Source organism: Rousettus aegyptiacus, unplaced genomic scaffold (genome assembly GCF_014176215.1).
Source record: "Rousettus aegyptiacus isolate mRouAeg1 unplaced genomic scaffold, mRouAeg1.p scaffold_m13_p_9, whole genome shotgun sequence".
Lineage (NCBI taxonomy): Eukaryota > Metazoa > Chordata > Mammalia > Chiroptera > Pteropodidae > Rousettus > Rousettus aegyptiacus.
This window is the reverse complement of record NW_023416312.1, coordinates 88,389,495-88,403,443: the sequence shown is the minus strand read 5'-3', so window position 1 is coordinate 88,403,443 and position 13,949 is coordinate 88,389,495. Positions and strand designations below refer to the sequence as shown.

At 46.2% G+C, this 13,949-nt stretch overlaps 1 protein-coding gene across 2 annotated transcripts; it reads right to left on the bottom strand.

Moving 5' to 3' along the window:
• Positions 1-888: 888 nt before the first annotated feature.
• Positions 889-12,250, bottom strand: ZIC3 (Zic family member 3). 2 transcript variants are annotated; one of them, XM_036227060.1, is made up of 3 exons: positions 10,629-12,250; positions 9,338-9,501; positions 889-1,453 (listed from the first exon to the last, which is right to left on the bottom strand). In XM_036227060.1, the coding sequence occupies exons 1-3, from the start codon at positions 11,695-11,697 to the stop codon at positions 1,304-1,306; spliced, it is 1,383 nt and encodes a 460-aa protein (XP_036082953.1). In that variant the 5' UTR covers positions 11,698-12,250; the 3' UTR covers positions 889-1,303. The 2 variants fall into 2 exon arrangements, with proteins under 2 accessions (XP_036082953.1, XP_015992640.1); XM_016137154.2 differs by lacking the exon at positions 889-1,453 and adding an exon at positions 7,608-8,559.
• Between the last annotated feature and the right edge of the window lie 1,699 nt (positions 12,251-13,949).

The window sequence follows — 13,949 nt, the reverse complement described above, 5'->3', positions numbered from 1 at the left end:
GTTTTAGGGAGATAAGAATAAAAGAATCATAGTCCTTCCTGACTGGTCAGTACTCCTACTCTCAATCTAAATGAACAACGAAAATCAAAGGGAGATGAGTGGTTTTCCCTCTACTTAAAAATTACAGTATCATCAGTCTACTTAGCAGAAATTGTAATAAAACAGGATCTAAAGAACCAATAGCAATATACTCTATCAGGCTTCAATTTTACAGTACCTCATCATGGCATAATCATGTCAAATAAATAGAATGATGGCTACTCACAGATTAGATTACAGATGTTAAATTTAAAATGAGAAATCAAATATCTAGAGTTCCAGGAAATTCTCTGAAATGTCTTCATCTTATCTAACACTACAGTTAATGACAACTCGTGTTTTAATAACACCTACATTCCACGATTCTCTGTGTTCTAATCAATGGTTGCAAATTGTCTGCCCCAAGAACCACTTTGAGGCTTCTGAATAACATACATGTAATACGCTATGCTGCAATGTCTCCTCTCTAAAGGACCCCTTATCCTTTATTTTCGGCTTTGTCTTTCCCTCTATTTCATACCCAAATAGTGGTGTTCAAATGCTCTTTTTCTCCCAAACTCTTTCCTCCAGTCTTCCCTTCAAAATACCCTAATCGACCCCTGACTCTAAATTTTTCCCCTGACCTCCCCAGCACCTGGATCTTAATCCCTCCAGGAAAACACTGTAAGCTCAAAATGGTTGGGGTTTGTTCAGTGGGTCGTATTTTCCCCCAAGTTTATTGCTCATTGAAAGCCCAGCTATATATCATGAGCAATGTGAATACAATACAAATTGTCCCAATTCAACAGGTTAATCAAGGTTATTTAGGGGCTATAGTTGTCACTGTAATAAAACAATAATCACAAAAAATAATTTAAATGGTTTTATTTAAGTCAAACAACAGTTGTAGGGACTCTGGGTATTGCTTTTTGAACATGAACATATGAAATTAATAAAACAATCTTTCATGTTTCTAGTTTTAAACACTTCAGTTCTATATGTGAAATGTAGATATTTTAAAGAGATTTTCAACAAGGTCAACACAATGCATAAGATAATACACACTGGGTTATGAATTAGACCAGTCTTCACCTCCATCCTCCAATTTATAATGGGGGGGGGCTCTTTTGCTTTTTCATTTTACAAATGATTGCTCAACACAAAATGAAATATACCAAAAGAAGAAAACAGTTTTTTTTATACCTAGGGAAGAAGCCACTACTCTTAAAATGATCACTTCAAGGTAACAAACAATAAAATTGATGTGGTTTTCTTTGAAACCTCATCAGTAAATCATTTCTTGCACAGTAGGTTCGGCATTAACCCTGCATTTAGCATAGGTAGTATTATGGAGGGCTGGCTGCTGCATACCAACGTCAGTATCAAGTTCTTCATCAGGAATTAGAGACTGTCCCGGATACCAAGCAGGACAACACTGGCAAAAAAACAAAAAGTGAACTGCAGATAGGTCAAAACAGGCTACATTTACTTAGAAAAAAATTCATAAAATCTTACTGGCTATGTTGTTTTAAATGCTAGTTTATAATAAAACACAATGGAATCTTATTTTTAACACGTTATGTTCAAATGGTCTTTATAGAGGTTGTATTTTAATAAAACACATTATGTGTGTGTGTGTGTGTGTGTGTGTGTGTGTGTGTGTATCTATATATATCCTATCAGAGATCAAACATTATAAACTTGCAATCTGGTGAAGTTTATTTTCATAGTTATATGTAAAGCTCACATTTCTTTCTATTCAAAAGATTTGTAAACAGATTGAACTGTTATCACATTAAAAATATATAAAATTGTATGTTTCGGTAGATGATTTTTAAATAAATATATTTTCTTTAGTTTTAACAGATTTTTTTAACAGAGGTTTCTCGAATATTATTCAAAGAAGGTTTTTTTTATAAAGAAGTTTTGCTCATGTGTTAAATTACTATTAGTCCAAACGCTCTGAACACTCCCTCCTTTAAATGCTTTCTGCAAACTGTTTTTCAAGCTGTAAATTTCAATAGTTATCACAGAAACCAAATCTCAGTGGGAAAAGCAGTGCCCTTTGGAATAGTCATTCAAACAAATATAAGAGTTCTACCTATTTATCATTCATCCAGTTTTGCAGAAGTTCTGTTCACATAACTCCTAGGAAAATCAACTAGAGTTTTACCATATCAAATGACTCAAAGAACACCACAGATATCCAGGGGAGACATTTGACCAGTGCATCTTTAGCTTGATTTTAAAGTCAACTTAAGAGACAATCTGGGCTCTGTAGTTCTTAAAGAGGCAAACTGCATTACTATTAACTAAAGCTTTTCAATTCAATGAATTTTTCACTTTCCACATTTTTGGTACCAAGCGCTTTAACTAGAAAAAAAAGCTCAAACTACAGCATGAAAAATAGAGTATACAACAAATACCATGCACTTCCTTTTATCGCTCAAGGATGTCAAAACTATAGTTCAGTGAAGGGATGGAGGGGAGTGGCTGAGCCAAAGAAGGAAACTTCATCCAAAGGGAAAGATAGATCTGTTTGGTAGCAATTTCAAAACAAGTTTCCAAACTGTTTGCAGCCCCATTGACTTGAAGGAGTCATATATAAGGACAGAAAATACTACAGAGCATGCTTATTTTAATTGCCCAGAGGTTTCCAATACAAAGCATGAGAACTTAAATGCATATTCCAAATTCTTGCTCCAAAGCCTTATTCTTTCTCTGTGCAGTGAAAAGGAGGAAAGACAACCCCATCAATTGTTCTCTTCAGATAAAAGCACTGTTCTGTAGATTCCCCCTAGATCTGGGCCAGCTTTGCTAATGACCTGCCCACCCACCTGGGGCCCTCCCCAAGGTGGTCCACAGGAACTACCCCACACCTTCGGGAGCCCAAATGTTTGACAGTGGGCAGCCCCGAAGCGGATTTTTCGTTTAGCTGTTGGCCTTCAGGAACACGCAACCTGAAAGAATTCGTGCTGCTTATTTTCCTAGAGGATCCAGGGAATCAATAACTATACTGTTTTATCCCAGGTTTTTTTTTTCTTATGGAAGACACTTCTGAAGGTGAACCCGCAGCATTTTTCTGCGGAGGAAACACGAGCTCAGAGCTACTAGAAGTTCTTTCACATGCAACATAAAAGCAGTTGTGCAAAAGCTGAATGAAAGTTTGCGGGATTGGGGCTTTTTCCTTAACCTAAGACCACCAGTTCTTAGAACACACGCAAAAGCTGCCATTTTTCATAGGCCTACATTTAATTGAGATATGCAGAAAACGGGGTCTGAGCAATGTGGTTTGTTCGAACTCGAAATGGCACGTCTCGGTCGATAAGCTGGGGCATTTCATTTGGTAATAGGGCCTTAAGTGCTTCCCTCACAGGCCCCACCATTGTCCTAGAAGAAAACACAGTGTTCACTCATTGGCATTTTTAGGGACTGGAAGGTGCTGTGGAACCCTGGCTCGGGCATAAGTCAAAATGGCATTCCCCACTCATGAAGGTCGGGGGGAAATGTTTTAACTCAGGATGGGAAGGTGGGTCGGTCTCTGGCGGGTTTCAGGTCCAAGTCTCCTGGGAACCCCAACCTCAAGAAGGCTCGCTAACTTCCCACTCCCAGAATGCTCTGGAAGAACATTCTCCCGTGAGGCGTTCAGAAGTGAGGACTATAATAAGGGAGTTTAAACCACACAACAGCTCGGCAGACCGCGCTTTGCTACGCTCCGCGGGGGTTCGCATCCGGCCGCCATGTTCGCGACTCGAGAGCCGCCCCCAAACCAACCCCCCTTTCCTACATCCCTCTCTTCCCCTCCCTCTTGGCTCAGCCAAGACCGCGGCGTGCTGCAGATGCTTTCAATCCCCCCACCCCACGCAGCAAGATCCTACCCGACGGCTGTGGGGTGTGCGCCTGCGCGCGGCGCGGGAACCGGGTGGGGGGCGGCGGGTCCCCGCCCGGCCGCGGCTTGAAAAGGCCGGAGCGGCGGGGAGCGGGGGAGGGGTTGGGGCTCAGGCCGGGCCTCCTCCTCTCAGCGGGTCCCCGCTCCTGCCCTGGCCCGGCTCTCATTTGTGCGCGCTAAAAACCCACTTCAAAGTCTGTTCCCCGAGCGGGGACAGCCTCTCATGCGCGCTGCCAACCAGGCCTCGCACCCCTTCCAATCCCTAGCAATGCGAAGAGGCCTGAGGGCCCAACGAGAGGACGCTTGCTTAAGATCCTCGGGAACCCAGAGCGGCCTTTGGGTGTACCATTACCTCTCTCCTTCGCCGCCCCTCCTCTTCCCTTTAAGAAAATGAATGGAACACAGCTTGCGGCCAGCGCTACGCTGTGGCCTTCGTATCTCACCATTGTTTGGGCTCGTATTGACCCCAGGTCCGGATTAGGCAGTGGCTGATTCCTGCTTTACAGCCCCGCCAGCCTAATGAGGCCGGGAGGCGATGGGGCGCAAAGCGTCCTCGGAGCCCGGGCGACCGCCGGCTTACGGCCGCCAAGGGCCCTGTAGGTGGAGGTTAAAGGGTCAGCGGGCCAAGACCGCAAGAGAATTGACCCTAGGAAATGAGGTCCCCTCAACCGCCCCCCACCCGCCCTTCGATAGGGACTTTCAATAATTTGCCGTGTGCACAGAGAAACTGGGCGCCCCAAAAAGGGGCCTGAAGAACGCCGAGCAGGAGCCCTTACTTCCAATATGCCTGGTCTCGTGCTGGGGCAAAGACGACTAGGGACTTGAGTGTCAAGACAGCCTGGGAGAAAACCAACCCTATCTGCTTAGCAAAGAACCGCTCTTCAGGGAATGGGCACGCCGGTGGCGATTCTTTCAGAAACTTAAGCGGAAAGAGGCCCTTAGACTTTTTTTCGTTTGAGGGGTTTTATAGGAAGGACAGGGAACTAGGGGCGAAGAGGCAAGGAGACAGTAGGCGGCGAGAAGGGGGCAGGGGCGAGGAAGTCCTGAACACAACTTTCCTGGTAGGCTTTGTGAATAGAGGCGGTCCTTGATGGCAGTAGCTAAGACTGACTGCCCTCCTTAGCTTGGACCCAGATCTTTAACGTTCCAAACTGGATGAAGGCCATACTTCCGTCCTGACTGCGTGGAAATAGGCACCGCCCTCTTCCCCTACCTAACAGCAGAAAGCTTAAACGAAACCATCCATTTTGAAAAAGATAATGGACTTTTAACAAAGGTCTTACCAGGTGCAAGAAGAAAAATAACGGGTAGATCACTAAGAGCCTAACTAACATTCATGGTTTCCAGCTGATCCATCTTTAGGGTTGCAAGGTTTTGTTGTTGTTGTTGGGGTGGGAGAAAAAATACTTATTCTTTAAGGTATTTAATGAAAATTCAAGAATGTAAATATGCACTCCCAGAGTCAGATCCAGATTATAGGAAGAAAATCTGTTAAAAGTTTTCTACTAAAGTAAGCTTTTCTTTGCAACAAATGACAAGGGCAGAGGACATAGACTATTTGGGAAATATGATACTACACCCAAATTAGAGGAAATCATGTAGAGGGACAAAAACTTACATCATTTTATATATTGGTTATCGTCATTATTAATTGGCATTTTCCCTTAGTACACAATGCTCTAGTGTAAAGTTTTATGATAGAATAAATTCAAGCCTAGGGATGAAACTCTATGCATCCTAATGAGACATTTAATATACTGTAATGGGGGGAGAAGCAAGTTTCTGAGAATCTGGCAACCAGCCCATCATTACTCCCATTTAAGGTTAGGTTAAGTTGGGGCAGAATTGGAATTAATGAAGAAAATAGTAAACTGTTGAAGTTCAATGAATATTTCAAAAGAAAAACACTATTTAGACTTCAGATGGAACACATTTAGAACCAATCTTATGAATATACACTTTCTGAAAACTTCCTGACCATTTAAAACACTGTTTTGAAGTGAAGGAAAAATCCTGAAACGGGAATTTGGTCTAGCACCCTAAATGTCAAGGTCAAGACTGGAATATTTGAGGTAGGAGTGGTAGATCGACCAGGTTACCTGCTCATCACCTGTGAAGTCATCCCAAATCTCTGTTCCCAGCATTCAAGCCCTTGCCTTGTCTACTGGTGGTGGAAAGGGCAAAAAGCAAAACAAAACAAAACAAAAAAAACCGACCCAATTCTCCACAAACAAAAAGTTGCATCCAATTAGTAATTAGAAACTATCAATAATTATCTGTTGACAAAGATCAGTAGATAACTTAAAATAGACTGCTTCAACTGTATCAAGGTAATCAAAATTTAATCTTCAGTTCTCTGAGCATTTCAATTTAAGGTTGATCTATTTAAATACGAAAAAAAATCAGGCACCTAATACAAAAAAATGTTATTACATAAATAAGATGTGCCAAGACTTTATTTCTTCAAACATAACAATAAAGAAAATTCTAGAATGCAAACCATTTATGTATAATAAATATCAAATTGACTACCACCAAAAAACCTGGAGCACTGCCCCTTCATGAGGAGGTACCTAAGCCTATCTATTAGATTTCCAAATTCTTTATAATTCGTTATCTCCATCATTCTATTTACTGATTTGCAAGCTGGTTATTCATGTACATATTGGGCTCTCAATATTAAAGAACATCCTAAATTAATAATAAAAATAGTCTCTCAATACTCTACACATTCCAACCTCCCCCAATAGTAATCAGTTTCTTTTTCATATAACAAATGTAAAAGAACTGTTTGTCCAAATGAGTTGCTTCACTGAAGATTAAATGGATTGTTAATATCACAAAGCAAACAACCATTTTTCATTATTATTGATTTTAATGGAAACAATGCTCTTAACATCTTTGCCTACAAACCATGAACTTTAAAAATACATATTTTCCAAGTGTTTCTTTCCATATCATTTCAGAACTGCTGCAATTACACCGCTATAAAAATGTTATGAATAATTGTGAAAATTATAACTTGAACTATATACAGCAAAACGATTCAGTCTTTGCCTTCCAAAAATGTTAATGGACTATGTTTTTTTTTTAAGAAGCACTTAACCATAAGTAAGCACCGCTTGATTGGCTTTACTCATCACCATGGTTTCAGACATATGCTTACTTTTTAAAATATATAGAGAACTAGATAGATTTGATAGGCAGATAGATAAGTCATAGATACAAACATATATAGGTATACGGGTGATCTCTCAATAAACAGACATGCATCCTGCTGCAATGTTCATTTTTATGTAAGATAATAAACTAAGGGACATAAAATTCATTAGGTTACCTTATGTTTATATATGTAGGGCAAGGGTGATTAAATCCAGGTTCTCAGTCTTTGAAGTACAAGATTGAGATGTCATGGCCACTAACTGAATTGATTAGTAATATTTGATTTGCATGCTGAAAATTCAGGACAAACACATTTAAACTCGCAGTTAAACAACTATCTGAGCTAGGGATAAAGAAAGGAGGGTCTTCCTAGATGGAAACTGACACTGTAAGGAATCTATACTGCAATAGAAAAATAATTTAACGATTAAAAAAGGGATCTGAGTGAGTTATAAATACCAACAAACAAGACTCATTTGCTCACGTCTCCTCTTTGTAGGAGGCTGTTACAAAACAAGAGAAAGGAGTCAGAAGTTCAAAAATTGTAAATTTTGTTCTTTCAAAACAATAAAATTTAATGCTAAAGCAGTTATAATCAAAAGCTGTACAGAATTTGTTAGAAAACATTTATCCATAAATATTGTTCAGTTCCCGGCACTTGTAGCAATAATTAAATTACAACGATAAATATGGCATCAATGGATATGTATTTACAAAAAAAAAGTTATTACAAAAGGCAACTGAATACTAAATGTCACAATCTGTGTAGAGTAACATCACATCCTCAGCCTGAAAAAATACTGAACAACAGTTTGACCCCATTAGACAAAAATACATTCACAAGAGTAATGCTCTGAGGAAAAGTTCAAGACATAACAGGACTTTGGCACGGTTTAAGACTGTGAGAGTTTAAACAATCACCACTAAGGCGAAGAATTTCCATCAGTTTAACATTACCACCACCAAGCCTTCTGTAACTTCCTCTCAAGAAATAGGACAAGTGTTAAAATGAACTGAAGTAGTTTAGGGATGGGGTGTGCAGAGAGCAAGAGAAAGAGAAGGAAAAAGCAGTGAAAATACTTTTTTAAAAAATCCTTCAAATGCCAAAACATATTTCCTAATCCTGAGAAAAGGGAATGGCTACTTTTGGATCTTACTCAGAAACCTTCCTGGACAATTACAATGAACAAGATGCAGCCCTATATATGGCCTCTTGCCTTAAAACTCCATTTCCATCTGATTGGTCTCAGTTTTTTAAAAATACATTTGGTCCATTCTATGATTAACAGGGTTTGTGTTTGTATTTGTCCTCAGACGTACCATTCGTTAAAATTGGGAGGAAGTCCAGGGTTGTGGCTGGTGCTAGTTTGAACTGCAGAAGGGGTTTTAGTGGTATCTTTACTGTTTGCAGAAGCTATAGCGGGTGGAGTGGAAGATTCATAGCCTGAACTGGCAGCAGGGGAGGAATCTGACCCTTGAGATTCATGAACCTAAAATTAACATGTATATATTATAATGAATATAATTCCAACTGGCATTGTGCAAGCAAAAACAAGAGCAGAATTCGAGCACTGTAAGAGCAAGACCGCCCAGTGACCCACTTAAAAGTGAAACGCTGCTGATTTTTGTTCGTTTTTAATTTCCATATTACCGATGTCTAGAAAACCCGGAGATGTTCGCCAACAAAACAGTTTCAGTCCTAGTATTGGCATTATGGAAAAGGAATAAAGCACTCTTGTTTCATTCATGTCTCTTCAAAAATGCTTTCTCCGCAGATGGAGTGGGATAAGCACTTAGTCTCTGGTGCCTATAAAATACTCCGGGCCCAGGTTTCACCAAGCCCGTTTTGGCTTGGGAAAGCAGGTAAAGAGAAAGGTGTGGGAATCAGACAGCGCTCCTTGGCCATATTATTTTATCAGAAGCTGAAGAGCGAATGAACCACCCATCACCGGGTTCGGTACGGGCACTCTTGGTTCCCACTGCGGGATGAGCCAGGAAGAGGCACAGCTACAGCAACCTCAAACCCTGGCGAGCTCGGTTAGAGCTTCCCAGTAAACAACCGATTGTTCCCTGCGCTCCCTCCTCCACCCCACAGTGCTCGCCCCCGCCCCCCTCTGGGTCCCCAAAATGGGTTCAAGGTGTCATCGCTGGAGTAAATAGGATTTAACGTGGAGGATACCGGGTTGGCAGCGTAAGTGCTTCTGTTCCGCCGCCCAGTGTTGGGAGGAGTATTTATAAACCGCCGACCGCTAATAAAGAGGTAATTACCTTCATGTGCTTGCGCAGGGAGCTCGGGTGTGTGTAGGACTTGTCGCACACTTTGCAGATATAGGGCTTGTCGGAGGTGTGCACGTGCATGTGCTTCTTGCGGTCGCTGCTGTTGGCAAAGCGTCTGTCACAGCCTTCAAATTCACATTTGAAAGGTTTCTCACCTGCAAAAGGAAAAAACACAAAGGGGGGGGAAATATGGTCAGGGCGTGGAGCTTCCTAGAGTTGAGCAGCGGGAGACAGAGCGCCCGGCGATCTTCCCAGAGAGGGAGCGCTGACTGGGGGCGGCTGTGGCATCTCTTTTCCCTGGAGAAAAATGGAGAGCGCTGGTTGAGCCTGCTGGGTTGGGGAGTGGTGGGCGGGGGTAGGGCAGGGCCAGCCCAGAACCTGCCAGTCCCTTTGTTCTCACGCAGGATGGGAAAGCCCCTGGCTCCTACAAAGTTTCCCCTAAGTTGTGGTTTCACACAACCTGGCCCAGGGCTTCCAACGCGCGGCCACGTTCTGCCGCTACCTCGGCGATGTAACGAAGCCCGGGAGGGACAATAGACCGGGAATGGGACAACCCCGTTCAGTTCAGTTCCTTCTTTGTACCTTTTAATTTGCCTCTTTCAAATGCAACGGTTTTCTTAAGCCCAGTATTAAAAAGCTTGGGTCATCGTACTTAACGTACGAAAAGAGAAAACTATAAATCCCGGGCCCCCAGACAGTTTTATAAGATGCTCTGAACAAACCTCAAAACTGTAGTGCCTTTGCTACTTTAGCTTTCCTCCCAGAGGACTGAATTGAACATAGAACTCCAAATAAAAATAGTTTGACAAAAGTATCAGTCATTTAATTAGGAGATGTGCCAATCACGGGTAAAAAGAGGTAAAAAAAGAACGGAAGTAACCGAAAGTTAGCTTTCATTAGCATTTCTATGGTTGCCTTTCCCGAATGTGTGCCGAAAGCTAAGTCTCTTGTAAGCAATACGCTCTCAACACTTTCGAAGTCCCTTCATAGTAACCCAGAGAGAGAGACAAAAAGAGGCGGCGCCAGTTTGTTCCTGGGCGCGAGAAGATTCCAATTAGTTCCTCAGACCGCAGAGCCGCCTGCCTAGGAATTTAGAAATGGGCAAAAGTGCTGCGGAACAGGAAAAGGCAAGAGATGGAGGGACACTGACAGGGGCTTCTTTTTCGAACAGCCCTGGCGGGGCGCCGCCCCTCTTTGGCAACCACCCCACTCCCTAACGCGGAAAGTAAGCTCAATGGCGTGGTGCCGAGGTGAATCCGCGCCTGCCTGCCTTCCACCTTACCTGTGTGGGTCCTCTTGTGGATCTTGAGGTTCTCAGAGCGGGCAAAGATCTTCCCGCAGCCCGGGAAAGGGCATGGGAAAGGTTTCTCGCCCGTGTGCACTCGAATGTGATTGACCAGTTTGTACTTCGCCTTGAAGGACTTGCCCTCGCGGGGGCACTCCTCCCAGTAGCAGACATGGTTGTTCTGCTCCGGGCCCCCCACATGCTCCATGGTGACATGTGTCACCAACTCGTGCATGGTGCTGAAGGTCCGGTCGCAGCTCTTCTTGGGCCGACTCAGCTGAGCCTCGTCAATCCACTTGCACGACAGCTCCTGTTTGATGGGCTGCCGCATGTAACGGAAGAAGGCGCCAGGCCCGTGGTGGGCCGCCACGTTCACTCCCATGTTCATGTTCATGGGGCTGTAGTTAGGGAACTGCGCGCCCGCCGTGTACGGGTCGGTGCGCGGGCTGGCCACGGGGCGGTACGGGTCTGCACGGCCAAACAGCTCCCCGCGGAGCCCCAGGTGGACCTGGTTGTTGTCCACGTGCCCGGTGGGTGACGGATGCCCGGCGCCCTGCTCGTGCAGCCCAGGGAAGAGCAGGTAGCCTGGGGGCTCGGGAATGCCAGCTGGAGCATGCAGGCTGCTCGCCGAGCCAGCGAAGAGCCCGTGCTGCCCACCACCCGAGGCCGCCTCACCGAACCCGGAGCCGCGCTGGCGGAACAGAAAGTCGCGAGTGGAGTTGAAAGCAGCGGAGGCGGCACCGCCGTAGCTGGGCACCTGGCTGGCGTGGTGATGGTGGTGATGGTGGTGGTGGTGGTGATGGCCCAGGGCGTTGGCGTAACCCGAACCCTGTGGCGTGAATGCTGAGCTCTGGCCAGAAGATAGATCGTGAGCCGCGGCGGGGCTCAGCTTGAAGGCGGCGGCGGCGGCAGCGGCAGCGGCAGCGGCGGCGTGGGGTGAGTCCCCGAAGGGATTCAGCCCCATGCCCGCCGGCTCGCGGTTGGGCATATCGTGGTGGCGCGGAGCGCCGAAGCTGCCCACTCCTAGCCCGGGGAACTGCGGGCCTCCGTCCAGGAGCATCGTCATGGGTGGGGAGTTCTGGGGATAGGCGATCCGGCTGCAATGAGCGAAGGCGCGGGCGAAGGAAGAGATCTCCGAAGTGCCGTAGTCGGAGAAGGGTGGCGGCGGGTGGACACTGCCGGGAGACCTCCAAGGCAGTACCAGGGGCTGCAACTTTCCGTCGCTTCAAGAGTCTCCTGCAGAGGAGTAGGAGGGAGGAGGGGAAGTAGAAGAAGCTGGAGGGGGGAGGAGAGGGGAAGAAAGAGGAGGGGAGAAAGGAGGAGAAAGACTCTGGGACTAGATCTGGTTTAACAAACTAACAGGAGCGCACAAAGAAAAATAAGCAAAATAACAAGTGGAGGGTGGAGTTTGGCAATCCTGGCCGGGTTACCCCTCCTTTCCCGAAGAGCGCAGAACTGCGGGACCAGGAGGCTCCCTCCACTTGGGCTTCCGGGCTGGGCTGCACTAAGTAGCAGAGCCGGCTCGCAGCCAGCAAGCGAGTAAGAGGCAGGCTCGGTCTGCGCCGCTCGCCGCGCGAGTCCAAGCCTCTTCGCCTTCAGAGTAATGTCCTTGGACTGATAAAGTCAATCACTCACTCCTCTCACATAAACCAAGCGGGAGGCCGCGCCGCGCGCGCCAATGGGGAGCCTGCTAGCCCGCGGTCACCTGACCCCCGGCCCTGCAGCCCATTGGCCACTGCCACACTGATTGACAGCGCGGAGCGGGGAACATGGCAGCCGCGGCCGAGCGACCGCCGCTGATTGGACCATAGCCGGCCGCTTGGCAGGTGAGGCGGCTGCGGCCCGGCGCCCGCGAGTGGGCTCTGCCAGGCTCGCGCTGCTATGGGGAACTGAAGCCAGGCTCCAGCCCGCGACCGGCAGGGCAGAGCTGGGCCTCTCTTCAGCTTCCTCAATCCCGAAGCGAGCAAGCACTGCTATCACTCGCTGTACCCGCTTGGGCAAAATGAACTCTTTTGCCCGCAAGGATTGTTCCCACCGTCGGCGCGGTGCCTCACCACCCCCAAGTAGGTGCTTCCTCCGCGGTCGCAGGGCGCAGCTCTCGGGGGAGCGCAGCAGTTCCACGCTTACCGCCGTCTGGCTGCGTCCTCCCCACACACCACTGTGGGCCCTGATGGCCCCGAGACACTGGACCCTGGCTGGTCAGCTCTCCGTCTGTGCTCTGAGCTGCTGCCAACCGACTGAGGCCCAAACGAGGAGAAACGATTATAATTAGAGCCGATCTCCCTTCCATCTGAGCCAAGCGTTGACTTTAGTTTGTGAGAGTAGTGGCTATACTCGCCACTGCCCCCGCCCGCTCCCCACAACACACCAGACAACACAGCAAACACAAAGAACACAGTAAACACAAGCACACAGCAGGAAACATGCACACAACACACTAAACACGCACACAACTAAACACAACAGTGAACACACAACCCAGTAACAATAAACTACACACCAAACAGTACGCAGGCACACAACAGTAAATTACACGTACATGACATAGCAAACGCACACAAAAGCGCACATACTAAATACGCACACAATACACTTAGCCGGTATACACGAAACATGCACACAACAAACTAAACACACTACATAGCAAACTTACTGAACACACACAGGATCCGTGCCGTTTTTAAACCACAGGGCTAATCGGCTTCGAATTCTCAACATTTTCAAACGCAAAAGTGCGGGGCGGGACCGAAGACTGTGAGGTGGCATTTTCCTCCCTCTGAACAGCCAAGGCTTTGCTCTTCTTTTTCTATCGGGAGAAGCGTGTAGTGACTTCGGGGACTTCTTACCCCTTAAGGATTTACTTTACAGGGGTGCGTATGGGATCACTCCCATCTCCTGTCTGGTGCAAGGTCTTTCTGGACATAATGACCAGAAAGGGCTATAAATCCACTCATTTTTTGGTCTGGCGGGGCCTTTGCAAAGAATGAAGGACAGTGAGAATGGAAAGAAAAGGCCGAGAGAAAGATGGCTGTGACTGTCACATCCCCAGCAGGTCCAAGCCCAAAAGTCTGTGCCTTGAGGCAGCCTCACAGTCTGGCGGCCATCTCTCTATAGGAAATAACATCTGATCAAGTTCAGAGGCGCTTGGAGAGACCGCCTCAAGCAGCGCTTTGTAACTGCAGCCTGTCACTTCCTGTCCCCCAATCCGCCTGGCCAGGCCAAGACTTCACCTTCTTTCTTTGCCAGTTTGCTGGGGTCGGGGGTGGGGGGGGGGAGACCCTGCTGATAGTCACCTCTTCCCATCAAACTTGCCCAAAT

Coding starts and splice junctions, on each gene's coding strand:
- ZIC3 (XM_016137154.2), bottom strand. CDS start 11,697: ATGACGATGCTCCTGGACGGAGGCCCGCAGTTCCCCGGGCTAGGAGTG. Junction 9,502..10,628: donor CCACAAGAGGACCCACACAG/GTAAGGTGGAAG, acceptor TTCCTTTTGCAG/GTGAGAAACCTTTCAAATGT. Junction 8,560..9,337: donor CCCTGCGCAAGCACATGAAG/GTAATTACCTCT, acceptor TGTTAATTTTAG/GTTCATGAATCTCAAGGGTC.